The sequence below is a fragment of the Macaca thibetana genome, chromosome 7 (genome assembly GCF_024542745.1).
Source record: "Macaca thibetana thibetana isolate TM-01 chromosome 7, ASM2454274v1, whole genome shotgun sequence".
NCBI classification, from domain to species: Eukaryota; Metazoa; Chordata; class Mammalia; order Primates; family Cercopithecidae; genus Macaca; species Macaca thibetana.
Window position 1 is genome coordinate 38598901 of NC_065584.1, and position 25439 is coordinate 38624339.

General features: G+C 44.9%; 1 protein-coding gene across 4 annotated transcripts in view; it reads left to right on the top strand.

Moving 5' to 3' along the window:
* The window catches only part of DCAF5 (DDB1 and CUL4 associated factor 5), a 109852-nt gene extending 94607 nt beyond the window's left edge, over positions 1–15245 (top strand). For all 4 annotated transcript variants that reach the window (XM_050797334.1, XM_050797336.1, XM_050797337.1 and 1 more), the window contains exons 8-9: positions 3215–3342; positions 10535–15245. In XM_050797334.1, coding sequence (XP_050653291.1) covers positions 3215–3342; positions 10535–12289 — 1883 coding nt within the window. In that variant the 3' untranslated portion in view covers positions 12290–15245. The remainder of the gene's footprint in view (positions 1–3214; positions 3343–10534) is intronic.
* The last annotated feature ends 10194 nt before the right edge of the window (positions 15246–25439 follow it).

Consider the following 25439-nt stretch of genomic DNA (forward strand, 5'->3'; position numbering starts at 1 on the left):
GAAGAGAAATCAGGGCTGGGCGCGGTGGCTCACGCCTGTAATCCCAGCACTTTGGGAGGCCGAGGCGGGTGGATCACGAGGTCAGGAGTTCAAGGCCAGCCTGGCCAAGATGGTGAAACCCCGTCTCTACTGAAAATACAAAAATTAGCCAGGCATGGTGGTGGGCACCTGTAATCCCCGCTACTCAGGAGGCTGAGGCAGATAATTGCTTGAACCTGGGAGGTGGAGGTTGCAGTGAGCCCTGATCGAGCCACTGCACTCCAGCCTGGGCAACAGAGCGAGACTCCATCTCAAAAAAAAAAAAAAAAAGAGGTCATATTGCCTGAAAGTGCAATAGAAACAGTTTTTCCATGGTCTGAATTTTCAGACATTGATACCCTTCAACTATTCTTTAGATCTGAAAGTTACTTTAATTGTGTTCCAAGTCAGAAAGATTGTTTTGTTTGATGCACTTTAGTTCTATGATAGCTGATTCTTTATGAGACCTTCCATCTGTCCTCTTTTGACATACTTACTCTAAAATTGCTCTCTTTTCAAACACTATTCATTCAGCAAGTATTTATGCACCTGGTGGCCTTTGGACATTGCACAGGTTCTAGGTACGCAAGAGTAAGTAAAACAGATCCAGTTCTACTCTCATCGTGTACTCAGTGTCAGTGACGTGATGAAATGGCTTATGGTAATGCTATAGAGCTTGTGCTTGGGATACCATTGAATACAGTGCCCCTTCTTTTAATTTAGGACTTCAGAAGAAAACCACCTATCTAATAACTGCCAGAAAGATTTAGTAATCTAAATCTTCTGAATGTAAGCTTCTCACTCCATTCCTGTTCAAACTTTTCCATCTTCCAAAGGAAGCTGATATGGTGGAAAGCATATTAGGCACTGTAGCCAGACTTTGGTTGAAATCTCGGCTCTGCCATTTTCTAGCTTTGTGACTTGGGATAAATCACTTAAATCCCCCTACATCCCCCCCCCCCTTTTTTTTTTTTTTGAGACAGAGTCTTGCTCTGTCGCCTGGGCTGGAGTACAGTGGCTGGATCTCAGCTCACTGCAAGCTCTGCGTCCCGGGTTTACGCCATTCTTTTGCCTCAGCCTCCCGAGTAGCTGGAACTACAGGCACCCGCCACCTCGCCCAGCTAGTTTTTTTGTCTTTTTCAGTAGAGACAGGGTTTCACCGTGTTAGCCAGGATGGTCTCGATCTCCTGACTTCATGATCCACCTGTCTTGGCCTCCCAAAGTGCTGGGATTACAGGCTTGAGCCACTGTGCCCGGCCCATCCCCCCTTTTTATGAGGCAGTAGGATTAAACAAGAGACTGTTGCTAGATTTAAATCAAAGTTTCTTTGCTAACCACCCTAGTGGGAGTAGAGGTAGAAGTAGGATGTTAAAAAAGTAAAATTCAGAGACCCATGAGCAGAAACGCTACTTGTCATAATTAACCTTATCTAGAAGAAATAGACCCAAAGGAACTTTTGGGGGATGGTAGGATCTCTGTCAAGACAACTATTTTGGGGTTCTTTAGATTCCTATTTATCCCTCTTCCCTAATTCTCTCTAGTTTGTTTTCATTTTGACTAGGCCCAGCTTCCCTTTCATCCCACCTTAGGAACCCAGTGCACTCAGACTGCCTAGAGGGTCCCACAATGGCAGTGTACGTCAGTGCCTAACTTTTCCTCATCCTCTTTCTCCATGAAAAATACGCTAATCCTGTGTCCTAGTCCCTTTCTTTTTTTATGGTTTATTAGCAAACTTGATGTTGGGCTGAGATATGAATATGATAAATATATTTTCCATTCTGGACAATTCAAATATTATTAATGTCAAATATGGAGAAAAGTTTTGTCACCCACCAAATAGATTGAGCACCTAAAGCTGGCTGAGTGAGCAGATGGGTGCAGTCTGGAACCTTTTGCTGTCATAAAAAAGATACATACATGGCAATAAGGAGGTATCTCTTCCATGAGAAAAAGGAGAGTTGTGTTAGGGGACCAAAAGCAGAAAGTACCCCTAGAGCCATATTATTTTTGGGGAAGGGATATTGTTGTAGTCTTTTTCCCTCTAAACACAGACATTGAGAAATATTTGGAATGAGTATTTGTATAAGGTGGAGTTGGGAGTGGAGGGAGGCACTTGGAGCACAGACTGTCTAATGATACTTTGTGGCCTAGTGGAGCCATGCTCCTGGTAGGGACTAAGAGGTGATTTCTTGAGTAGATGAATGAACACTCATTTGTTTGTGTCTGGATGCATCACATTTTGCCAGTTAGCCAAGGGCACATGTTTTTCTGTGTGTACTGAGTTGTCTCATTGCTCAGAAGGAACTTGATCAGAATTTATGTGCATGTGTTCTGGATGGGTATGATATCATTATCAGTGCAGTGGAACCTTTGAATTTATCCCGAGTTCATAAATGATAACATGTTTATCTGTGTTATAAGTTCCAGGCCTCTGACACTTTTCTCATTCACTGAAGAAGGAAGCCTACAGGATGGTCCTTAAAATGCAGCTTCTATCGATGTCCTCTTGACTTTAATCTATACATGGTATCTTTAAGGTCCACTCTCTAATTCTAATTTTCAGCACTTGGACCCTGCTTATTATGAAAGTGATCCAAATCTTCTTTCTTTCTGTATCCTTAGTTCTCCCTGCTATTGGCGGGGTAGGGGGGAAGTATTCTCTCTATTATTTCCCCCAGTGGTTTTGGTTTTTATGGGGTTTTTTGTTTTGTTTTGTTTGCTGTCTTCATCATAGAAACTGAGGGCAAATGGATTAGCGATGTTTTTTGTACGTTTAAGTCATTATATGCTTCTGGTTCTGCATGTCCCTGGTTCAGCTGCCTACCTATTCCCAAGCAGTTCAGTCTCGTTTTGCTCGTGATTGGCCTTTTCTAAGGTAGCACTTGGATTCTATCTTGGGGATCAAAAATTTGAGAAATGTTTTCAGTGGCTTTGGTTTCATTGACAATGGAATTGTGGTGGGTGGGTGTGGGCAATGCTTAAAGGCTAAATAAAGGCTCTTCATAAGAGCACATATGCTGAGAGGTGTTTCATCTTCTCTCTTTCCATAGCAACTTATCTGTAAGATTAAGCATTCTGCTGGTGGTATAATTAAAAAATCTTAGCTCCCATTCAGAGCTGTTTATCTGCTGTTACTGGAACCTATTTACTTTCATTCATTTCATCATCTGATTTTTGTTTCCTTCTGTTTTCCCAGGTGGCATTGGTAGGGTGGTCAACGGAGCCTTCATGGTGCTGAAAGGGCATCGATCTATTGTTAACCAAGTCCGATTTAATCCCCACACCTACATGATCTGTTCTTCTGGTGTAGAAAAGATTATCAAGGTGAGGCACCTTCCCCTTCTGTCCTTTTAGAGAAATTCTCGCAATTTATAATTAGAAGAAACTAGAACAATATATGTAGGACCTCATATCTAAACATACTAAAGGTCTATCAGAATTCTCAGATTTTGACATATTACAAAATATTAGAAAGCTGATATTAAAAAAGTGATGCCAGGCATACTGACAGTACCTGTAGTCCCAGCTACTTGGGAGGCTAAGGCAGGAGGATCACTTCGACCTAAGAGTTTGAGGCCAGCCTGGGAAGCATAGCAAGACACCATCTTAAAAAATAAAAAATAAAATAAAAAATAAAAAAAGAAGAAGAAAGAAAGAAAGGTGATTTAAAATGCTCTTTTCAGAACCATTTAGTTTTTCATTTTAAAAAGTTTTTTTAGAGACAGGGTGTTGCTATGTTGCCCAGGCTGGACTTAAACTTCTGGGCTCAACCAGTCCTTCTGCCTGAGCCCCCCAAAGTAGCTGGAACTACAGGCATACACCACTGTACCTGGCTTGGAACCATTTTTTTAAAAAACTAATCACTAGGCTTTGAAACAGACATTGTCTTCTAGACACTACCTTGTATGCTGCAACATTTTCAAAGGCGTTTGGCCTTGAGTATAATGAATTCTGTTTTCCAGACCTCATCTGGAGGTTAGGAGAGCCACTCTCCCCTCAGTTACTTTGTATGTACTTTGCATTAATTGCCGTCCTAATATGGCATGGATAAAACTAATGATTGCCAGAATCATAATTAAATTGTCTCAGAAGATATCAAAAAAAGTACTGCATGTGGTTGTAATTGAGGCTACTTGAGTCTGAATACTGAATACTTGCATCATTTGCACATTGGCTGAATGAACTCACCTCTGCTAAGAAATGTTTTTATAGCTGCAAAAGTGGGTCCTAGCCTGGCCTGTGTCCACAGAAGGATGACCCACTGCCCATCACTTGTATTCAAGTTGCTAGTACCATTTTTTCCACATCTGAGAAAATGAGAATTCAGGGTAAATGATTAATTCTGGAGGTCCCTGAGATAATGACTTTTAAGTAAGGATAGGTGATGTTCCTGCCAAAAGCTAAAACACTTCGATTTTGGCTGGGTGTAGTGCATCACACCTGTAATCCCAGTACTTTGGGAGGCTGAGGCAGGAGGATCACTTGAGCCCAGGAGTTTGAGACCAGCCTGGGCAATATAGTGGGACCCAGTCTCTACAAAAAATTTAAAAATTAGTGTATACCTGTAGTCTTAGCTACTCGGGAGGCTGAGGCTAAGGGATTGCTTGAACCTAGGAGGTCGTGCTATAGTGAACCATATTCCCACCACTGCACTCCAGCCTAGGCAACAGAGTGAGACCCTATTTCAAAAAAAAAAAAAAATTCCTCAATTTTTTTATTAAAATGACTTTGAAAACCTGAGAGTTTTCAGAGAAAAACGTAAAAATTGACTTGTGATTATTTTATTTCATAATTTTCATTTTCTTTTGTTCTTAAAAAATAACTATCCAGAGCTAAATCAAGTTGTACTTGATGGCAGGGGGCAGCTGTCAGAAATAAATTATTGAGGCCAGGTGTGGTGGCTCATGCCTGTAATCCCAACACTTTGGGAGGCCGAGGCAAGTGGATCATCTGAGGCCAGGAGTTCGAGACCAGCCTGGCCCAAACAGTGAACCCCTGTCTCTACTAAAAATAACAAAAATTAGTCAGGTGTGGTGGTGTGTGCCTGTAGTCTCAGGTACTCAGGAGGCTGAGGCAGGAGGATTGCTTGAACCCAGGAGGCAGAGGTTGTAGTGAGCCAAGATTGTGCCACTGCACTCCAGCCTGAGTGACAAAGCGAGACTCTGTCTCCAAAAAATATATACACACACACACATATATATATACACACATATATACACACACACACACACATATATATACATATATATATATACATATATATATTTTTATATATATATATATAAAAAATTGGCATGTAGGTCAGTATTTTTATTTGCCCTTAGTCTAACTTCTTTGATTTAGGCTTTGCTGGTCCTGTGGATCAGAGCTGACTTTCATGGCAGCACACATTTCCCTGTGGGGCTAGAATGAGGAAATCATTTTTACTGACTTTTTCTTTTTACAGATGATGAGATTTAAATTATAAATTAACTGTCCAAGGTCACACATCTAATTGGTGGCAAAGCTAGGATAGAGCCCCCTGCCCTTTGTTCTTCCCAATATACCACCACATTTGCCATGCTGGTGGGAAGGCAGCAAGCAGCCCAATTCCCCTGCTGGATTCGATCTTTTCAACAGGGCAGTCATTGAAATGGCCCAGTTCCTTGCATTGCTTTCCCCTTTCCTTTGGCTGATGACTGATAGGTTGTAATGTGTCCTCTCTGGGCCTGTTGATGTCATTCTCTTTCTCAGAGAGCTTTCTGCTTGGCCATCTCCTTTACAAGAGGAATTCCTGTTTGATTGTGCACTCTGGGATGCTTCTATGATAAGTCTCCCTATTTATTGTTTAGTCAACTGAAGTCCTTACCCTAAATGTCGTATGTCGCAAACTAGCCAGGTTCTCAGAGGAAAAAGAAAAAAGTGTTTTCTCTGTGAGGTTATCCAGACTGAACTATGGAGCTCACCGCTCCCTGGTTTGCATGGGATCTGAACCCTGTTCCACCAGGAGGCACATTTAGCCCTTTGAAACGTTAAGTATGTACAGATGATCATAGTGAGAAGGAAAGCAGAAAGCTCTGGAGTTCTCAGCTTTGCTGTCTTATAGGTGTCATCCCCATTCACAGTCTGGCTGGGAATGACATAGCACTAAGCACTGCAGGAAGGGAGGTGGTAAGGAGAAGGATGAGACCAACAGCCATGCCGGCCTCATCTCAGTTGGAATTACTGCCTCACCCTGCACTTACATTATCCTGAAAGGCCACTGAGTCTTGACCCTTGGTTCTGTCTCCCATCTGGAAAATGAGGGTGCTGACAGTGACTTGCCATCCAGGAATGCCTTGTAAATTACCTGTGCCTAACTCCTATTTTAATAAATGTCACTTTCGTGCCTGCTATTTCTGAGAGGATCAGTGGCTCACAGAGCATTAGCCAACACGTTCTGGTCCAGCCTGAGACCTGCTTTTCTCTCTCTACTCACCCTTCTCTCTGTCCTTGTCCTTTACTGCCACCTTCCTGGCTAGGAGAAGAGTCCCATTGTCAGGAACGACACAGGGAAACCCCATCTCTACGAAAAATTTAAAACTTAGCCAGGTGTGGTGGTGCCTGCTATGGTCCCAGTTACTCGGGAGGCTGAGGTGGGAGGATCACTTGGGCCCAGGATTGAAGCTGCAGTGAGCCGTGTTCATGCACTGCATTCCAGCGTGGGTGACAGAACAAGACCCTTTCCCAAAAATAAAAGTGTGTCATGATCACTTGTGTAACTCAAACACTTGTCACTTAATTGTTTTCCATGTTTATGAAGTTTGAATAAGAATTGAACTGCATCCTTTTTCTCAGCAGCCCCTTAAGCTAAACTTCACTGTGCATGGAGAGGAAAATATTTGCCTCATCTCTCCTCTTGCCTCTTCACTTCTTTCTTTCTTTTCCTTCTTTTCTTTTCTTTTCTTTTTTTATTGAGACAGGATCTTACTGTGTTGCCCAGCAGGCTGGAGTACAGTGGCACGGTCATAGTTCACTGCAGCCACAACCTCCCCAGGCTTAGGTGATCCTTCCACCTCAGGCTCCTGAGTAGCTGGGACTTCAGGTGCACACCACCACTCCTGGCTAATTTTTGTATTCTTGTGTAGAGATGGGGTTTTGCTATGTTGCGCAGGTTGGTCTCAAATTTCTGGGCTCAAGCGATCCTCCTGCCTTGGCCTCCCAAAGTGCTGGGATTACAGGTGTGAGCCACCACGCCTGGCTCTTTTTTTTTTTTTTGAGACGGAGTCTCTCTCTGTCACCCAGGCTGGAGTGCAGTGGTGCGATTTTGGCTCACTGCAAGCTCCGCCGGGTTCACGTCATTCTCCTGCCTCAGCCTCCAGAGTAGCTGGGACTACAGGCGCCCACCACCATGCCCAGCTAATTTTCTGTATTTTTAGTAGAGACGGGGTTTCACTGAGTTAGCCAGGATGGTCTCAATCTCCTGACCTTGTGATCCGCGTGCCTCGGCCTCCCAAAGTGCTGGGATTACAGGCGTGAGCCACTGCGCCTGGCCAACGCCTGGCTGTTTCTCATGAACTTTGCCCCATGATGAGACATGTCTATATATATATATATTTTTTTTTTTAGACAGGGTTTTGCTCTTGTCGCCCAGGCTGGAGTACAGTGGCGCGATCTCAGCTCACTGCAACCTCCTCCTCCCGGGTTCAAGCAATTCTCCTGCCTCAGCCTCCCGAGTAGCTGGAACTACAGGCACCTGTCATCACGCCCAGCTAATTTTTGTGTTTTTGGTAGAGACAGGGTTTTACCATGTTGGTCAGGCTGATCTTGAACTCCTGACCTCAAGTGATCCACCCACCTCAGCCTCCCAAAGTGCTGGGATTACAAGTTTGAGCCACCGCGCCTGACTGCCACATTTAACATGTAACGGGAAGTTGGTTTTTTCATTGATTCCCTGCTGAGTTGTTAACTTTCCAGTGTAAAGAAATTACCAATTTCACAAATAGTTGGAATTGATATATTAATATTAAGCATTAGAACCAAGATAATAGGGACTGTCAGTACTTATAATGTTCAGAAGCCTCCCTGAGGGTGGGTTTTAACATTCTGGTTGAGGCGTTCAATTGCCAAATGAAAGAGAAGACATCACATTTATTGGTGTTGGGTATAGGCTTTGGTATCATTCTCATTTACACATATGAGAAACAGGCTTTCAAGTGTGAGGTCATTTGCTCAGGGCCACAGGAAATGACAGGGCTGGGGTTCCTACCTGCTCCCCTTACTCCTGAAGCACTGTGAGTCCCTTGAGGATTGAAGACTGGCAGTCTGGAGTGAAGGTTTTGTTTTGCTCTGAATCTTAGGATTACATGAGACCCATCTAATCTACTGTTTAGAGGGAGGAGCTGAGCATCACCCACTAACTAGGAGTGAGTGGGAATCCACACTCAAGACTCCTGCCTCTTAATCCTGCGTTTCACTCCATTACTCCAGGCTTCAGGAATGAACAGTCTACCTCAGCTTAATACATTCCAGAGCCCAAACACAAACTAACTTTCAGTGTTAAGACTTTCATTCCTCAAGGGAAAAATGTGGAGCTGGGGTAATAATACATTGGAACTTAAAAATGGGCTTGGTGAGGAGTTAAGCCAGCATCTCACTGTTGTTATTTTGTACTTTTGTTAACAAATTCTGAGTTTCTGTGAGGTACAAATAGATTTATCTTTATATTAGAGAACATGGTTAATGACATTTTACCACTTTTAAACTGGAGAGGTGAGAGATTTGGCTCAGAATTATGAATAAGATGCAAAAAAAAAAAAAAATCCTAAGAGCTTTCCCTTTTGGACCCCTCAGCTTCCTTTCTAAGCCACCAATCTCTTTTATTCCCTTAGACATCTGTTTGCAGAGATAGTAATAATAGCTTAAGCCACATGCTGGAGACCGTGTGTAAACCTTCAGATAAACCCTTTATTTTATTCTACTTATTTTATGGTAACTGTAGTCTAGTGTTTCTCAAAAGTTGGTCTTCCTACTTATTCATCCCTTGAGTGGTTAAAAATGCATGGTCCTGATACCTGTTCATGACTTACTGAATCAGAACCTCTAAGAGTAGGACTCAGGATTCAACATTATAATTGCTCTTCTGGTGATTCTTGTGTACTCCAAAGTGAAAACCAATCCCTTAAAATTCTCTAGGGTGAGATTATGAAGCTGGAGAGGAGAGAACATCTGAGCAACATCTAGAGTTATGGGTAGGGAAAAAAGTTGAAGGAGGAATGAATCTGAGTTGGGAACTGGTGGAGGGATGCTAATCTAGGTTTCTTCAGCCTCTTTGGAACTGGGGGGGTCCTCTGCAGAGACACTACCTCTCAGGAATTGCCAAGTAAAGCATGGCAGGAATGGGACTCAGGAGAATTCCCACAGGGAGGTGCATTTGTCCTTAGATAGCATTTGGGGAAACGAAGTCTTGGTCTAGATGAAGGATGGGGAATGAGGGGCCACTGTTTTCTGGGTTGGATGCCATCTAAAGATAGACACCAGCCTGTCAGGCAAGAAGATTGCCTGGGATTTCATCTGAGTTGCCATGACTACAGGCTGATGTAACTGGGCTGCTTTGTGCTGCTGTGAACCAGTCTGGCAGTCAGGTGGAGCTAATCGTTCTCATTTGCAGTGACAGCTTAATTACCTTGCACTTGAATTTTGCATAACAGTAAAGTTGAGCCTTTAAGTCAGGCAGACCTGAGTTTGAGTCCTAGCTCTGCTGCCTTTTATCGATGAGTCCATGTCCCTGACCATGGAGTAGAGGGGTATTATGAGTGGGGCTGCAGTTACCTGTCCTTGGGGCATGTGTCCTACCTACTCCTATAGCTAACAGACTTGTTGGGGAGCAAGCCAGCAGCTCCCTGGTTAAGAGAACCCAGTTTCCTGGGTAACTGGTGCCTGTATATCCAAGAGGGAACTGCAGTGTAGGCAGTTGGCTATTCTTATCAAGCTCCAGTGAGCAATTCCCATCAGTTAAATATAGGAATGTTGCAGTTGGGCAGAAGTGGAGCCATAGGCTCAGATATTAACTACCATAGAGGGCTGAGTGCTGGGTCTGTTTACATTTCGGAAAAGTGGTACCTCTCTGTGCACAGCTTCGGTCTTCTGAAAGTCTTTAACACCTTGGCCAGTCTTCAAGTCATCCTCTATCCTCCAGGATTGTTATTATAATGTCCAACTACTAATAGATGAAACTAAAAGGGAGGAAGATTCTGGTGGAGAAAGTATGTGATTACCCTGGGCCTAGAGACAGGACTTAGGTAGGTCTCTTGACACTAGACTAATACTGTGTTCTAGACCATGCTTGTCCCCACATCTGATTCTAAAAGCCTCAGTTTTCATACACAGCCCACAGGATCCAGTCTAGTAAAGAACATATTTTTAAGTTGGTTAGCAAGTCCTAACTAAATTACAGGGAGGGTCTGGGGAAGTTCTGCCTTGGTGTTCTTTATTACCACCAGTGAAAGAATACTTTCCAGTTACTCCTTGTTGCTTTTGTTTTTCATTTTCTGTACAGATCTGGAGCCCATACAAGCAGCCAGGATGTACTGGAGACCTCGATGGTCGGATTGAGGACGATTCCCGCTGCCTTTATACCCATGAAGAGTACATCAGCCTTGTGCTGAACAGTGGGAGTGGCCTGTCACATGACTACGCCAACCAGTCGGTCCAGGAAGACCCGCGGATGATGGCCTTCTTTGACTCCCTGGTACGCCGAGAGATCGAGGGCTGGAGCTCTGACTCAGACAGTGACCTCAGTGAGAGTACCATCCTGCAACTGCACGCAGGGGTCAGCGAGCGCTCAGGCTACACTGACTCAGAGTCTTCGGCCTCACTGCCTCGCTCCCCGCCTCCCACAGTAGATGAGTCTGCCGACAACGCCTTCCACCTGGGGCCCCTGCGGGTCACCACCACAAACGCAGTAGCCTCAACTCCACCAACACCCACGTGTGAGGACGCAGCCTCTCGCCAGCAGCGTCTGTCTGCTCTGCGGCGCTACCAAGACAAACGCCTCCTGGCCCTTTCCAATGAGTCCGATTCTGAGGAGAATGTCTGTGAGGTGGAACTAGACACAGATCTCTTTCCCCGGCCACGGTCACCCAGCCCCGAAGATGAATCCAGCAGTTCCAGCAGCTCTAGCAGCTCCGAGGATGAGGAGGAGCTGAATGAACGCCGAGCCTCTACCTGGCAGCGGAATGCCATGCGGCGTCGACAGAAGACAACCCGAGAAGACAGGCCCAGTGCCCCAGTCAAGCCCACCAACACTTACATTGGAGAAGACAACTATGATTACCCCCAGATCAAAGTGGATGACCTCTCCTCCTCCCCCACCTCATCTCCTGAGCGGAGCACTTCCACACTAGAGATTCAGCCAAGCCGGGCCTCACCGACTTCTGACATAGAATCAGTTGAGCGAAAAATTTATAAAGCTTACAAGTGGCTCCGCTACTCTTATATCTCCTACTCAAATAACAAAGATGGAGAGACCTCCTTGGTGACCGGGGAGGCAGATGAAGGGAGAGCAGGAACCAGCCACAAAGACAACCCAGCCCCTTCTTCCAGTAAGGAAGCCTGTCTAAACATAGCAATGGCCCAGAGGAAACAGGACCTGCCCCCTGAAGGCTGCAGCAAGGACGCTTTTAAAGAAGAGACTCCTAGAAATCCCAGCAATGGCCCAGGCCATGAGCACAGCAGCCATGCTTGGGCAGAGGTGCCAGAAGGTACCTCTCAGGACACTGGCAATAGCGGCTCTGTAGAGCACCCTTTTGAAACCAAGAAGCTCAATGGAAAGGCCCTGAGTAGTCGGGCTGAGGAGCCGCCTTCTCCTTCTGTCCCCAAGGCATCTGGCTCCACTCTCAACATCGGGTCTGGCAACTGTCCCAGGACCCAGTCTGATGACAGTGAGGAGAGGAGCCTCGAAACCATCTGTGCCAACCACAACAATGGACGCTTACACCCTCGTCCCATTCACCCTCACAATAACGGGCAGAACTTGGGGGAGCTGGAGGCGGTGGCCTACTCTTCCCCAGGACACTCAGACACTGACCGTGATAACTTGTCCCTGACAGGGACACTCCTACACAAAGATTGTTGCGGGTCTGAAATGGCCTGTGAGACCCCCAATGCTGGAACAAGAGAGGACCCCACTGACACCCCAGCCATAGATAGCAGCAGGGCTGTTCATGGCCACAGTGGCCTCAAAAGGCACCGAATTGAATTGGAAGATACAGATTCAGAGAATTCCTCCTCAGAGAAGAAATTAAAAACATGATAAATACAAAGGGAAAACAAAAAGCTACAAAAGTAGCCTTACCAAAAAAAAAAAAAAAAAAAAAAAAAAAAAAATCTGTTTAGTGAATACAGAGGAAAGGAAACAAAGTATTAAAGGCACATGAAACCAGGGCCTGAAATTTTGTGTCTGATGCTGCTCCCTTCTATCCAACATTCAACAACGGGTCTGAATGTCTAGCTGGCCGTTGGCTTGTGCTGTGTTAAGAAAGGGAAAAAAAAAACACCCCAAGTGATTCCTTTCTAGTGAGGCGTGAGCGTAGTGTGCCGTGCAAGGCTCTGTGGAAGTAATTCTTTGTTGAGACGTTCAACTTGTTCTTGTGTACGCACACTGGCACGTGTGCGCTCATTGTCTTATAAGACCTTTCTTTCAGTTCTCCATCAGAAAGGACTTCGTGAATTTGTACTTTTTGCCATCTCACCCTGTTTACATGCCATAGGTGTTCTGGTCTGGATGATGGGTGCCTGTTAAATCAGGTTGTGCTGCCAGTGAGTTGTAGATTTATGCTGGAAGAATGGAGAATGGAAACAGGCCTTCAGCCCATTGGCTGCACTGGAGAGGAAAGCATGGTTCCTTTCTTAAAGAAATCTTCCATGTTTTCTCTAAGTAACACTTCTTTATTGAGCATTTAATGTGGACATACTATAAAAAAGGAGAAATTTTAATGCTAATGAGAGGTTTAGCACTTCAGATTCAAGAGAATATAGATTCCTGATAAATTTCACTGTTTGCAAATTGAGCAGTGCTGCAACATGTACTGTATGAAGGCCATAAAATAGAGCTAGTCATGGATAACAGACTTTAACCAGTTAGGTGCTAGATCCTAAGAGGCACTCACAAGGCCAGCAGGTGCTTCCTTGGCTCCCGTGATGGATCGAGGCATAGTGAAAGAAGGGCAAAGACAGCTTTCCAGAGCTTTGTGCTCAGACTACTAAAGTAGTTGTTATAGGTGTGTTAATGAAGAAGCTTAGTGAGGAGCAGAATGTGGTACTATATTCATTTAACTCAACCCAGAACTATTGGTCAGAAGTGAAGGGACTGGCATCTTCCCTCAGACTTGCAGTTGATAGAGGCTGTGGTGTTCTCACTAGACTTTGCAGAGCAGTAGGCGTCTCAAGGTAACAGATTCTTATTGAGTAGGTCTATTAAGAGTCAGAGGGTGAGGGAGAGGAGTCTCCGGCTTATGACTGCTGGTTCCCATGAGTCTTAAGTCTTCTGGTTCCCATAAAAGACTCAGTTTTATTGAGGTAGATACAGGTTTAGAAGAGAAAAGAGCAACAGATTTTCAGCGTTGCAGTCACTCGGTTATCTGTGAAGGGTTGTGCAAAACAGGAAGGTCTAGGAATGACTAGATATCTTGTTGGCATAAATGTTATGAAAAGGCAGAATACTGGCAAGAAATGAGGAAGAGAGAGAAAAACAATATAACATTCTTGAGTGCAAAGGTGCTAGACAATTAGGAGCCCAGCTGGGACTGGTACAGGGAGGGCCGAACGCTGACTAGTGTGGCCTCACTGCCCCAGACTTCCTTTTAGAGGAAGGCCTGTTCTGCTGGAACTGGGGCCAAGGGGAGGCTGCCTATGAAGGCAGAAGACGTGGATGAATTCAGGCACTGGGGGTGGGGGGTTATTTATAAACGCAAGGTGGTTGATTTAAGCCAAAAGGAGATACCATCCTGATAAGCTCTGTTAAAGAGAAGATGTGCCTGGTGTGTGTGATGCGGCTGGGGTATGAAAACACTGAGAAGGAGATGAAGGAGTGTGCGTAGCATGGGGGTGTGTACAACTTAACACCTGGACTTTTACTGGGGGAGTGGGAAAGTGATTCTGTAACCAACACTAGAATTGCTTTGGATTTGTAATCAAATTGGTTCTATGATTTGTCTTTGACTATTCACAGATAATTGTAAATGCTGGTTTTATAAGCCCAAGTCATTTTACATTTGCTTTTCCAAAATGTATTAAATTTGAATTTTTTAATCCTTTATATACAAAAAAAAAATATATGATCACTCAGTGTGTGTTTCTCTTCCCCTCCTTAGTCAGCACACCCAGTCCTTCATTTTATTCTATTCTATTTTATTTTCATCAGCACATAGCCTCTTCTGACTTCTCAAAGGACAATCCACAAATCTTCCTGAAGAGAAGTAGTTAAAGTTCCCTTAGGAACTAGCTGCTTGGTAGTTACAATTCCCAAATGCAGAATTTGGTCTTTTCATGTTAAAAGCCTTAATCTCATTTGGGTACTCAAAAGAGAAGTCAGAGTTTATTCTGGTTAACTTGAGAAGCCAAGAAAGATCATTTTTAGTAAGTATGCCTTCCATCCTTGGCAAAGGCTTCCCAGCATCCTAGGCTCAGCTCACCAGGTGATAGGCCCCATAACACACACACATAAGCAGGGTGAGAAATGCTTGCTTTATAGCTGCTCCACCCTCATCTCCAGAGATTTTTGTGTCTGTGGTTGTGGGTCTGGATACCTGGCAGGAACCACTTTTAGAGTACCTTTGCCTAAACTCTTTTAGAATTGAGGCCCCAACTTTGACGGTGCATTTAATACCCAATTTCTTCCATAATAGATATTTTTAATAGCAGAACAGATGGCACTGATTAGATCAAGAACTATTTGGAAGTGCCTCTTAAGTTTTTTTCCTGCATCCTGTACATAAAGTTTTAAGTGGCAGGTCCAGATATGTAAAATCATTTCTCTCTATTTTCCAGCTGGTTGTGTTAGTGATTCTCTAGGACAGCAGGTAAATGAGTTAAATAAGTTGTTGGCTTGGGGCAAGTGAAGTTTGTGACTATGCTTGATTTAATAAGCTGAGAGTCTCTTGTTTGTCTGTCAAGGTGCCTTCCTCTGCTGAAGCCTTACCTCCTTCTCACCCAGCAACAGTTAACTCTTCTCTTGTGTATATGCAAATAAACCTATTATTCACTTCTCACGTCTTCCTCTTCTCTTCCAGGGAAGACTTGGTTGCTTAGACACCTCTCCTTTATTTCTTTTCTGTTTTAATTCTTACCTAGTTGGAAACTTGATTGAAAGCTATGCTGAAAACTAAAAGGAAAACTGCAGTGTTCCACATCCATGACAATGGTCATTGTCACTTTTAGGTATTGGGACAAAGGTCACATCTGGACAACAAAATGCAGGGTAGGAGGAGGTATTTATTTGGTCTCCTTTACTGTGTTTAAAGGGACGTAAGATAGCGAGACCCTGGAATTGATAATTTTATTAGTTGGAACAGAGGGAACAATGCAGTGAAGTGACATTACAAACGGCTTCCAGAGAAATATTTTCTGATGTTTCCAAATACCAAATTGCATTTCCTGCCTTGCCCCAGGCATGCACTGCAAACTTTTTCAAAAAAAAAAAAAAAAAAAAAAAAAAAAAAAAAACGAAGCTCATATCTCCTGTCTGTAAAGCTGCCTGCTACAGTTAACTGAAAAATTCTTGTCAACCAAGGCTTGTCAGGAAAACATGCTTCCAAAGGAAGACTGTCCTTCCCCCATGACCTAAGCAAGACAGCATGCCACGATTGAAACACTAAGGTGAAGTAAGGCTCAGTGAGTCCCAGCCTTGCAGCAGCAGGATAGTGGTTTTGAACAAACTGTGTGGTTCTCAGGTGGGATATTCGGATCTGAGTGCTCATTTGTCCTTGAGCACTCATACTGGAATGAAATTACATGAATTCAAATAGTTAAAAGTAATTTTGAATTTCTTAATGATGCTTCTCACATGCAATAGTGCACGTGGATCGAAAACCTGTCTGAATCCTAACTGCATTTCATTGTTAGAACAATGGTGGTAAGATGCTTCTCAGAATGGAGGCTTAGAGGCAAAACTTAAACTTCCCTGTGCCCTGCACTAACATGGCCTGGATAAGCAAGAGCAGTTACTCTGTTCAGTTCACAACAGGATTTACTCGAATGTGCAGAGGATCTAGCGGTGCTTATCTGCAAGACAGTTATGTTGTAAGAAAATAGGATATCTAATGTTTCAAAGTACTGAAGTTGGGAAATGACTCCTTTGGGCTTATGGAGTCTCTACTTAAATCCGATTCCTTCTGTTCCAGCTCCTCTGTGTTTCCCTCCTAGGGATCAGAAGGCTCTCTAGCTCTCACTCTGATAAGCTCTCATTTTTAAAACGTCTCTATAGTGCCCACCAGAACCAGTGAGCCAAGATCTTTGGCAAGTGTACAGCTGCTCAGAGCCTCAAGCTTTACCTCTGTAAAATGGGTTCAGCACATTGTCAAGAGATCAAATGAGCAGATATGTATATATATGCTATCTATATGTTATATAATATACAAACTATGATAGAATAATATACAATGATTAATTATATAATAATTATATATAAGCTATACATAGCTTGGAACAATGTCTGTTTAGAAAGCACTGAAATGTTTGCTATCATTAGTACATTCTCTCTTTTTTGCTTTCATTGCTTGTTGATACCAGTGTGCACACCATGTAGAAGACTTTTTTGGATGGAGTCTGCTGAGAAAGTAACCTCTCCTTCCGAGAAAGAATGTACTGTACCTCAGTAAGTCTTAACCTGAAAACACACAAAAAAGAGTAAATTATTCCCATTATAGTGGACCTGACTAAAGCAGAGTTTGGGGCCTTGGACACCACCTCCAACTTGGGAAGCCAACAGTCTGGAGGCTCCACCTGAAATCTGGGAGCTTAAAACAAAGCGAGGCCTGGCTGACAGAGACCTCTCAGCTCCTTGCTTATGACCACCCTTACCATGAGTGCCTGACCTCCTGACAGCCTCATTGATTCCTGGAATTTGGTACCAGCTCTCCACTTTCTGCAAGTCTGCAGGGGTTGGGGTGAGTAGTGGCAGATTTTATTAAACTATAGTCTTAATATGGTGGTGCTGAAGATGACAGGCCTCGGGAGCTGGGACAGCAAACTTCTCTCCGGCCTTCAGAGCTAAAAGTTTCCTATCTGGCATTGGGCCAGCCCTAAGAGAATCAGGAAAGTGGCAAGCCATGGAAATGCTCTGCGTCTCTGCCAAAGAAAAGTTTTGACCAGAGTTTTCCATGCAGGATTGGTGTGTGGGTGTGCATGCACACGTATGCATTCGGTAACATCTGATTCAAGAAGAAGCCAAACCATAAAACAAAAACAAGAGAAGTCTGACTAGTCCAAGGGGAAGGAGGGTCAGAGTGCAATCCTGGCCCACTAAACCCTCGGGACAGATCTAGATGGAACCTGGATCCCCAGGAGCACATGCGTGGCACTTGGAAAGGCAGTGGAGTGAGAGAGAAAGGTTTTGAATTGCTGGTGGAAAAGAGGCGATGGAATTATACTTAGGGAAAAAAGCTTTTCAAATAAGACACATCTGCCAGAAGAGAAGCCAGAGCAAGGGTGGGGATATGGGGAGGGCAGAGAAGAGTCCAGGCCGAAATAAGCATTTCTGAGCTTATCCTGAAGGAGAGGGAGTGGTTAGCTGCATCACCCAGTTCAGCTCCCTCATTTTAGAGGTTGAGAGGCAAGGACAGTGAGAGGCTGGGCTTGACTTTTGAGGCTCTGCTCTCTGCACGTCTTGCTGCTTCCTTCACTAAGATGTGGTTCTTGATTGGGGAAGTGCTTACCTTGACCTCCCCACCCTCACCCAGCACGACTCCAGTGGGGACTCTGATGACAACATGCAGCAGTAGCAAGGAACTGAATATGGTCTGTGAGGAGGCAGGGTGAGGATGGAGCCTTTGGCAAAGGAAACACAGGGTTAGCTGTGCTTGGATCACCGTCACCGCTAGAAAATCATCACTCAGACTAACGTGACTTGTCTCTGCACCTCGCTTAGCAACTCTAACCACTCCCAGGTTACTGAATGCTGTCCTGGTGTTTCAGCCCCCTGGAGATGTAAATGAATCCTTTGGATGACTTTTAGAGAAGAGCAATAAACATGTTAGGGTACTGGAAGAAAAGCAAAAGGGACCAGAGGGTGGGAGCTGAATCATTAGGTTGTAGGTATGCAGAGGCTTTAGAATGGGAGAAGACCTTTCAGGTTGTAAGCACCCAAGGGCCAGAAGAGGAAAGGACAAGTTTTAAATGGAATATGCCCAGTTGCAGGCCCAAGAAGACTGGCTCAAATTGCTGTTCTCTTCTTGCCTGTTGGGTCCTGGAATGGTCTTTTTCCTAAACTGGCTGTGATAAGCAGCTTATAGCTCATATCCTGTTATCTTTATCCTAGTTTTAAACATCCCTGCTCAAAGCAAACTCAAGCACTTTGTTTCTCAAGCAGCTGCCTAGGTTGGAATTCTATGGGCCGGAGCTGCCAAGTTCAGCCTCAGTGGGGAAGGCTGGTCAATGCCAATAGGTGGAACAACTGGCCATTCCACCCAGCTGTTCCACCCCACAGTCCCAGACTGTCTCATTCCAGGTCTTGCTGACTGTGGGGGCGAGAGTTGCCACAAAGATGAATTTTTCCTTCTGCTCAGGCCGGTGTCCAAATCCTGCAACTCCCCCAACTTGTCCTTTGGAGAGACCCGCGGAGATGTCCTAGGCTTGGGGCCCCGCTGAACCAGGGTGTGTGGCGTAATTTCTCATGAGGCTGGCTGAGTCAGCAGTTACATTTGATCTACTGACCCTCCCTCTCCTCTCCTGACTTGGGATCCAGTAGGTAACCTCACTCCCTACTAAGACCAGCAGACATGCTTGAGGGATCACTGAGGGGTAGGAGTGTGGACCCTCTGTCTGTTACACACGACACTGTTTCTGCCGCTTCATCCCTTGGGTCAATATGGGTGGCTTAAAGAATTCAGGAAAAGTTGAGTTCTTGGATTTCACTTGGAAGGAAGGAAAGAGTTGACTGGACTGATTCTAACGCTGGTGCACTAGGGAGAAGGGGAGCCAGGAAGAAGGCTGGGGGCCCTGAAAAGGTGGAGGACCAAAGGCGAACGTGCCTCTAGGGTCTGCTTGGAAAAGAAGTCAAACTTACTGGATAAACTGGAATTGCCAGGACAGCAGGTCTAAGAGGCCAAGCTAGGTCTTCATTCAAGAGGATTAACTCATTTGTGTCAAATCAGATAATTTAGGCTCTCTATTCTAATTGGAATTGACTCTTGTGATTACTAATCCAGGAATGGATCAAGGACTCTGCACTTCAGCCGTGGGTTCTTACAGGGCCAGGGACAAGTCCTTGACAGGCAGAAGGAAGATCTGTTGGCCAGGCCCTTACCATGAGGACCTGACCTCACGGCAGGTGACAGCCTCTTGGATTCCTGGAATTCCTGATGCCAGGTCTCCACTTTCCTCAAGCTCCAGGGTTCCCACTTTCAATGTTTAGAATAACAGGAAGCTCTAAGATAATCTATGGGTAACCAAGGGCAAAACTGCTCTGTGTGTCTGCAGTCCGTAGAGGCCTGTTGCTATCACACTGTGGCCCACAGGAATGGTGCCTCCTCACCTGTGTGCCACCATCCTGCAAGCTCCATCCAATGGAGCAGCCAGTCCAGGAAAGGGAGGTTCTTGAGCACTGCAGTTTTCCTTCCCTTCATTCACTCCCTGCTGCCCATGCTGAGGACACTGCGGGCTCTCCTGGCAGGCTTGCATCCTCCCCTGCCCAGCCGCCCTCTTTCCCCTCTTCGCCTCAGGCCAGCTAGTCCCAAACAGCAGGCGCGGGAGCCCAGGTTGTTGCAAAGTTGGAGTGGAGGGAAAATCTGAGCCCAGCACACATCCCTGGACCCTTGCGGAGCCCACAGTACACGGTCTTTCTTCTTCTCAGCCCCCACTGTGACTTTAGGGGTCAAGAGGGGTTCAGCTGCCCAGTTTCCCAGACTGCTTCAAACTTACTCCCCTGAGGAAGCATTGCCGGGGTGAGGATGCCACACTCTCCCAGAGGCAGTGGGATCAGAGGGCAAGAATAAGAAGTGTCTTCCCATCATCCCTGCTTTCTCGTGACCTAATGAGCTTATTCTGGCTCTAAGCTGTCTCCCTGAGCCCTGAATTCTTTCCTGGTGCCAAGAAACCTCCTCCCCTCATGCTCTGGGTCACAGCTCAGTTTTCTTAGAAGAGCAGAAGTAGGAAGTCAGGGAAATATGAGGGCCTCAGTGAGGTGGAAAGTGGGGGTCCCGGATAGCATGGTGTAGTAGGAAGAATGTGATGTTTAAAGCCAGAGACTTAGGATAAACTCTCTGCTTTGTGACATGGGCCAAGTCACTTTCCTATTCCTAACTTGAATTTCTTCATACACAAAGTTGCAACGAGGCTTACCTTGCAATGCTGTCCTGTGGATTAGTGAAAACATACACAAAGCATCTAGCACAATGCCCAGTAGGAACTGGGTAGAAAGAGCAGCTGTTATTGTCATCATAATCCTGTGTTTTTTCAGGTCCAATAACCGGTTGACTTTGGCTCCACTGCCATGATACTGCTCTTAAGCAAAATGTTGGGGACAAATAGAGGTAGAAGGTACTGGTGACTTCTCCAAAAATGTCATCTCTTCCTCCCTCTCTGCATTTATGAGAACATAAATAGAAATGAAGCTCAGCGTTGTGAAATTCAGGGTTCCTTTTTTGCCCTAAATACTTCTGAATAAAGCCAGCCACAGGAGCTGCTCCACAGAGCTGGGATTCGAAAACCAGAAGCTGGTGAGGGGAACGGAGGGAGGGGAAACGGAGGAGGGAAAACCAGAAGCTGGAGGGAGCCTGAGGCGCTCCCAGCCCTGCTTCCCCTCCCAGCCACCAGCCAGGCGCTCACAGTGACCTGCCCAGACTGTCCCAACACTGCCCAATTCACTCTCACCTCTAGCCTGTGGAGCACAAGCATGGCTTTCACTTTAAGAAAAGCCAATCATGAGAAATCCAAACTTAGGAAACCAAAATGAGGACAAAGGGATTCACATGACATACAAATGGGTTCTTTGCAAAAGACTTCTGCTGATGCCCATCTGTTGTGTAAAAAGAGGCACCCTTGGGTGTAGGGATCTAGGGTAAACTCTTAAGTCCTTTAAAAAGAGACAACTTCTCTTCAGCAGACTCACAGTGATGTGATAACCCCAAGATTTGCTGGAATGATTGATTGTTCCCAAATATAGGAAGTTTCCACAGCAAAGAAATATCTCAGCCTTTTCTGCTCATGAGGATTTGATTTTCTCTAAGAAACAACTAGAAGTCAGAGGTAAAAATTCCTAACCAATCATTTGAATTCTCCTTTCCTTTCCTCTCCTTGGTGATCCTGGGTGCTGGGAAGGGTTTTAGGAACCAATTATTTCCTAGCATCTCCTCCCCAGTCGTAAAACACAGAAATGGTCATTCCAGGTCAAAGGGTTTTGCACCCCAAGACAAAGGAAAGTTCTTGGGAAGTAGTTTCCCTTCATAATCTTTTTCCATAAGGGGTAAAGAACAACCTCAATTAATGAGACCAGAATGTTTAAAGGGAATCAGTGCTCTAGAAACAGCAAAGTGATGTGAGACAAATAAAAAGAGGAGTCTACCTCTATCCTTCGGTAGGCACGGTGTACCTTGGCACTGATGTACTGAAGCTTTGCCAACCTGGATAGTGAGTGCATTTCAGCTATTGTTCCTGCTTGGTAAAATGCAGGAAAACAACAATTCCATCTCCTCCATGTGTCCCTAATCTTGTTGCCTGCTGGCCGGGGAAAGACTATTCATGATCCAGCACAACTCAAGGTAAGCATGCACGTTTCTATGACCCAGCAATCCACTCCTGAACATAAATTCTAGACATTCTCCCCCAGGTCCTGAGGGGACACGTGGGTTTGTGTATGATGACAGGGAGCTGGGGAAACCAGGCATTCATCCCTGGGGAGTGGACCTGCACATGTGCTCTCGGCCCACCCCCCGGGGGCCACGCAGCAGCTGAAAGTAATGGATCAGGAGTACTCCTGGCAACATGGGTGGATCCTAAAAACACCGTGTTGAGTGAAGAGAGTAAGACAGAATAATAGCTAAAACACAATAGCATGTATGTGAAATGTACAAATGCACGCAGGCAAAAGAGGAATACACATTTTTCGTAAAATGCCGTAAAATGAAGGATATCCACTACACACACTGGAACTGTGACCTATGTGGGGAGGAAAATGAGGGTGGGAAGTGGGGAGTTATTTATTATACATAAATAAATCAAGAGAAGAGGTGACCACCCACAACCCTGTACACTCTGTTCATGGCAGAATTATTCATAATACCCAGAAAGTGGGAAAAAACCAACTGTCCATCAACTGATGAAGGGGTAAGCAAAAGGTGGTCTATCTATACAAGGAGGTATTATTTTTTGCCATAAAAAGGATTGATGCTACAATGTGGATGAATGCTCACATGAGCATTTGAAAACATTATGCCAGCCAGTCACGGTGGTTCATGTCTGTAATCCTAGCACTTTGGGAGGCTGAGGCACATGGATCACTTGAGGTCAGGAGTTTGAAACAACCTGGCCAACATGGTGAAACCCTGTCTCTACTACAAATACAAAAAAGTTAGCCAGGTATGGTGGTGGGCACCTGCAATCCTAGCTACTTGGGAGGCTGAGACAGGAGAATCATTTGAACCTGGGAGGTGGAGGTTGCAGTGAGCGGATATCATGCCACTGCACTCCAGCCTGGCGACAGAGCGAGACTCTGTCTTAAAAAAAAAAAAAAAAAAAAAAAAAAGAAAGAAAAAGAAAACATTATGCCAAGGCAAAGAAGCCAGTCACAAAAGGACACATATTGTGATTCCATTCATATGAAATGTCCAGAATAGTCAAATCTATAGAGACAGAAAGTAGATTAGCTTTGCCAAGGGTAAGAGGAGGAGTTTAGGGGAAACTTGGGAGTGACTGCTAATACATGGGGTTCTCTTTTTGGGGTGATGAAAATGTTAACTTAGATTGTAGCATCATTGGCCGGGCACGGTGGCTCAAGCCTGTAATCCCAGCACTTTGGGAGGCCAAGACGGGCGGATCACGAGGTCAGGAGTTCGAGACCATCCTGGCTAACACGGTGAAACCCCGTCTCTACTAAAAAATACAAAAAACTAGCCGGGCGAGGTGGCGGGCACCTGTAGTCCCGGCTACTCGGGAGGCTGAGGCAGGAGAATGGCGTAAAAACCCGGGAGGCAGAGCTTGCAGTGAGCTGAGATCTGGCCACTGCACTCCAGCCTGGGCAACACAGCGAGACTCCGTCTCAAAAAAAAAAAAAAAAAAAAAAAAAAGATTGTAGCATCATTGTAACAACTACCTAGTAAATAAATTAAAAACCATTGAATTGTATACTTTAGTAAATGTTATGGTATATAAATTATAAATTATATTTCAGTAAAGATGTTTAAGCTGGCTGCAGTGGTGTGTGCCTGTTACCCCAGTCACTCAGGAGGCTAAGGTGGAAGAATTGTGCCTCTTGGGCCTGAGTTTGAAACCAACCTGAGCAACATAGTGAGATCCCTTCTCTATTAAAAAATAAATAAATTAAGATGTCTAAAAAGAAAAACTGAGAAGAATGAGATAGGATGCTCACGTGAGTTGCCCTTGGGTAGTTCCTTTTTGTGCTTCTGGTTTCATATGGGAACTGGGTGAGTTTCACCTACCTTAACCCTGCCCATGGCCATTGCCCTCAAATGATGCACACTTGCCTCTGGCCCTTCAGGCTTGAACACCCAGCACTGGCCAAGGGCTCCCTGAAATGGACTCAAAGCTGATTCCAGAGGAGGACTGACTGGCTACCTCCATAGCTGCCAGCTAACAGACAACTTCCTCCTCTCCCTAAAGACACTCATGGGCACACTGTGGTGGAGGCTTTTCTCACAATGGAAGTTGGAAGGGACATTCAGAGCCTTTGGTATTCTGTTAACTGAACATAAGTTTGTTATCAACAGCGTGAGTGTAAGAAGGTATTTGTTTCCTTTCTGACTTTGCCAGTACCAGCTGTGACTTTATTTTTGAGATAAGAGTCTTGCTATGTTGCCCAGGCTGGAGTGCAGTGGCTATTAATCAATGTGATCATGGCTCACTATGGCCTTGAACTCCTGGGCTAAAGTGATCCTCCTGCTCCAGCCTCCCAAGTTGCTGAGACTACAGGTATATACCACTGAACCTGGCTAGCTGTGTGACTTTAAAATTCCACCCAACTTCTCAGAGCCTCAGTTCCTCTCTCTGGAAAGTGGGCATAAAATTAACTAGAGCAGTTTGGGATAGTAAATGAAGTAATACATGTGAATGCACCTAGCAGTGTACCTAACTCATAGATGGCACCTGGTAGGTGTTTGCTGAAGCCACCTTTCCAAAACCTAATCTGCTCCTCCAAACGGACAACTAAAAATACCAATGTAATCTTGAGTTTGGGGAAATTAAATTAAGAAGTGTCCAGATAATGGGAAGTAAAATTTTCATCTTAACTGGAATTCTCCTATGTGCCAGTCAGTGTTGGGTGCTGGGGAAACGAAGACGAATAAAATGATTTTCTGAGTCACCTATCTTGGGTACAAGTGACAGAAACCCAACGTAAACTGGCAGCAGCTGGAAAGAGAGTGTATGTCTCCCTGAGCTGAGTTGTTGGAACTAGATCTTCTCTTCTTTTGCACCATTTTCTGTGGATAGGCTTCTGCTGTATAGCCTATTCCTACTCCTCTTAGCTTATAGACATAGGTGGGAAATGAGGGGACTCTTCAAACACATTCCTAGTCTCCCTTCCTGTGGAAACCCAGTGGGTGCATCCAGTGCTGAGTCACACAGGGTGGGACTGTAGTCACTGAGCAGAAATGACAAAGAAATCAATCTCTGATCAGGAATCCCAGCACTTTGAACCCTAAAAGAAGTCTCTGTCTATTAGAAGATGGGTGATGGCAAGTGTCAGAAAATGCAGCTCAAAGTATATGGAAGAATGATGATTTTTTGCTATAAACATAACTGTAACATTCCATGATAGAATGGCCTTAAAATGTATCAGGGTTCTGTCTCTTTCTCTGCAGTTCTCTTGGCTCTGCCCTCCATGTGTATCTGCCTTGTCTCAGGCTGGCTTCCTCCGAGGAGTTAAGGCAGCCAACATTGTCAGCCAGGGCAACACACTGCCTCGTTCTCATCTGGGAACAGGGCAAGCAAATCTTCCTGCAGAAAGGAAAGTCTGAAGAATGGCTCTGCCTGGACCACCACAGCCAGGGCAATGCTCAAACTCCTGAGGCCAA